This window comes from Salvelinus namaycush, chromosome 40 (assembly GCF_016432855.1).
Source record: "Salvelinus namaycush isolate Seneca chromosome 40, SaNama_1.0, whole genome shotgun sequence".
Taxonomy (NCBI): domain Eukaryota; kingdom Metazoa; phylum Chordata; class Actinopteri; order Salmoniformes; family Salmonidae; genus Salvelinus; species Salvelinus namaycush.
The window spans coordinates 13,944,398-13,948,554 of NC_052346.1; the positions used below are offsets into that span (position 1 = coordinate 13,944,398).

Below are 4,157 nucleotides of genomic sequence, written 5' to 3' on the forward strand. Positions count from 1 at the left end.
TCACGATCATGACCAACATGCAATATCCCATAACCCCTCCCATGTCTATAATGGTCAGATGATGTGGTTCTGCTCCTGTCCCCAGATATTCACTGACCCAAGGGGGTCGACCCTCCCTCCCTAACCCCCGTCCAACCTTCTAATGTTCATTTTGTTACAGAGCATATTTATTTCATAATAAAAATCATAGACACCTTGTTAGACATTAATACAAAGTATTTTATTAGGTTAACATTTCCAATCTAAAAGCAAAAGCAATAAAACACAGGTACAGATTTAAAGATGCAGAATCCCAGATTGATGACCAGAGCTGAAGTTCTAGATAGATATTTAGAATGATAGAATGACAGATAGGTAGGTGTTCTCTGGGTACAGGGTGTCTACTGGAAGCAGTGGTGTGGCTCCAGTGTGTGAGTGACGGGGGTCTGGTCCTTTAGGGTGGCCTCACAGGTGACTGAGCCAGCCTTCCTCCACTGGTCAGTGGGGAAGGTGAGGCTGCTGCTCCAGCTGTAGTGGCCGTCCTTCTCCAGGACCTCCAGGCTCTGGCTGCCCTGCAAGGCCCCCCCGGCCCCCAGCCTCCAACCCAGCTTCCAGCCCCCCGGGAAGCCCCTGTTGGCCAGGCACACTATGGCCACATTCCCCTGGTCCTGCTCCTCACTGGAGGGGAGTAGGACGGTCAGGGAGGGAGGTACCACACCCACTAGGAGAGAAAAGATGAGGGGGAAAGGAGAGATGACATGTAAGGGTTAAACTGGACAAGAACCTTGAAGAACATTCAGGAAATTTTATATAAAGAAACAAATCTGATACTGTATAAAATAGTGTCAGTGAAAATGGCAGGTTGTGAATATATTTTCTACAGACTCTTTCCCTTCCCTCCACGAACATCTATGAAGCTTGAAAACACACTACAGTCAGTGGTGTTAAATTACTAAACAGAAATGCAACTTGCATAATTAAAATATAAAAAGTTTAATACTGAAGCTGAACTGGTTTAGTGTTTTTAAAGACATCAAACACTAAAACTATTATTACAGATATTTGGTATATGAAGTTTTTGTCCTTGAATGATCATCAGAGCATATGGAAACATTGCAAATAATCTGAATTAAGTACATTAAACTTCAAACTACAAACTTAAACTTCAAACAAAAAATATTTCTTCATCACTTTTTTGGACTTAATAAATGTTAAAATAAATGTATTATAAAAATTATAGATCTCTTGTACTTACAGTCAAAGATGAGTTTGGTTCCTCCACCAAAAGTCAACCACAATGATAAATACTAATTGAACAGCCGTACAAAAACCTCCTGCTCTTTACACACACCAGTAACTCTCTACACAACACACATTCAACCCGTCCACTGATTGTCTGTAAAAAAAAAAAAAAAAATTAAACATATAAATATATACAGATGATTTCCCCCCTCACTATAAAATTTTAAATGTTGGAGATTTCAAATATATCTGACAAATGTTAAATATTAAATTCCAGGCCTTCCACAGATTTAGGTAACCAATTGTATTCCATATTTAAGATTGTGTTTATGTAATTGCATTAACAGTTTCGTCATCTGTCCTGAGGTCGGGTATTTCCAAAGAGCAGGTGCTTTGCATTGGCAGCTCAGGCTTCAGTGCTCTGGGAGTGTTTATAACCCTGTGAGTTTCAGACTGCAGGACTGAGAGCTGTCCATCAACACAACAGAAACCACGACAACCATGATCACCATCTTCATCTGGACACTGGTCTGCTGCTGCCTCAAAGGTCTGTTGTTTTCTAACTCTTACAATGGAAAAATACATATTGTTGAGTGCCTTGTATAATCATTGAAATGGATCTCAATTAATAAATGTCCCTGTATAAAATATTATGAAATATAAATGATCTGTTATTCATACTCGTTGATCAATTCATATTTTTCCTCTTCAGGATCCAGAGGTCAGGTGACTGTGACTCAGCGTCCTGTAGTGACATTTTCTCCAGGAGACCCCGTCACTCTGACCTGTACATCCAACCCTGAAGTGTACACAGACAGTGATGGAGATGAATATGTGTTCTGATATCAACAGAGACCTGGGGAAGCTCCCAAACTCCTGATAAAATACGTAAAGACACGGCTAGATGGGATTCCTGCTAGATTCAGTGGCAGTGGGTCTGAGAGGGACTTCACTCTGACCATCAGTGGAGTCCAGGCTGAAGATGCAGCAGTTTACTACTGTTAGAGTTACCACAGTGGTAATGTGTTCAAACAGTGACTTATAGCTGTACAAAAACCTGTACAAAATGACACACATCACTGGTCCACTGAACACAGAACTAAGGGTCTTGTTATATGACATCACCAAGTATATCCACTTTACTAACTCACAGAAATAATGGTTACAAACTAGTTTCATAACCCTCCCAACCTCCCATGTCTACAAATGTTCCTTCTTATCAGAAAGATGCAGGTAAAATAGTCCTGTTGAGGATGAATAATCCATATCATGTCAACATAAAATCATGTGTGAAGCAGAAAGTACCTATGTGTTTGTGTGCCTCAATGCTTCGTTGGCCAACCAGTCACACACAGCTGGCCAACACTTCAGGGGAGTGTGTGTGTGTGTGTGTGTGTGTGTGTGTGTGTGTGTGTGTGTGTGTGTGTGTGTGTGTGTGTGTGTGTGTGTGTGTGTGTGTGTGTGTGTGTGTGTGTGTGTGTGTGTGTGTGTGTGTGTGTGTGTGTGTGTGTGTGTGTGTGCGACAGAGAGCACTGTGAAACAGAAACTTAGATTTGCATGGCCCCTCTCCCAGAATAGAGCAGTACACTCCCCAGATGTTCCCCCATCCTTAACATGACACCAGAGCTAGTTCAGAGGAGGTTGACCAGTAGAAACCAGACAAACTGGTAGATATGTCTGACCTAGCAAGGTCATAGGTCAGACATGAAAGGTTGCACCTTGTCTCTATGCTTGTAAGCATTACAGTACATGACCATTCCTTACATCAGTGGAGGGTTTGAACAGGCTCCTGCAGTGGACAGGACAAGGACTTACTGATAATCCTCTTTTCTAGGAAACAAGGAAGAGGTCACAATGAATCACTCGTCAGGAGATACAGGAGGGTCAAGACGTGTGTGTGTGTGTGTGTGTGTGTGTGTGTGTGTGTGTGTGTGTGTGTGTGTGTGTGTGTGTGTGTGTGTGTGTGTGTGTGTGTGTGTGTGTGTGTGTGTGTGTGTGTGTGTGTGTGTGTGTAACATTAACTGTAGATACAGGAGCTCCCCAAGCAGCCTAATGGATTAATAGCTGCTGGATCTGATGACATGGGACAGACATGAGAGAGCCAGAACATGGGACAGACATGAGAGAGCCAGGACATGGGACAGACATGAGAGAGCCAGAACATGGGACAGACATGAGAGAGCCAGAACATGGGACAGACATGAGAGAGCCAGGACATGGGACAGACATGAGAGAGCCAGGACATGGGACAGACATGAGAGAGCCAGAACATGGGACAGACATGAGAGAGCCAGAACATGGGACAGACATGAGAGAGCCAGGACATGGGACAGACATGAGAGAGCCAGGACATGGGACAGACATGAGAGAGCCAGAACATGGGACAGACATGAGAGAGCCAGAACATGGGACAGACATGAGAGAGCCAGGACATGGGACAGACATGAGAGAGCCAGGACATGGGACAGACATGAGAGAGCCAGGACATGGGACAGACATGAGAGAGCCAGAACATGGGACAGACATGAGATATCCAGGACATGGGACAGACATGAGAGAGCCAGGACATGGGACAGACATGAGAGAGCCAGGACATGGGACAGACACGAGAGAGCCAGGACATGGGACAGACATGAGAGAGCCAGGACATGGGACAGACATGAGAGAGCCAGGACATGGGACAGACATGAGAGAGCCAGGACATGGGACAGACATGAGAGAGCCAGAACATGGGACAGACATGAGAGAGCCAGAACATGGGACAGACATGAGAGAGCCAGGACATGGGACAGACATGAGAGAGCCAGAACATGGGACAGACATGAGAGAGCCAGAACATGGGACAGACATGAGATATCCAGGACATGGGACAGACATGAGATAGCCAGGACATGGGACAGACATGAGAGAGCCAGGACATGGGACAGACATGAGAG

At 44.6% G+C, this 4,157-nt stretch overlaps 1 gene segment (V, D, J or C); it reads right to left on the reverse strand.

The window, feature by feature from the left end:
- Nucleotides 1–276: 276 nt before the first annotated feature.
- On the reverse strand, nt 277–2,828 carry LOC120033246. The segment is given in 3 exon segments: nt 277–700; nt 1,235–1,286; nt 2,808–2,828. Coding segments are annotated over 3 exon segments (393 nt in total).
- Nucleotides 2,829–4,157: the final 1,329 nt, after the last annotated feature.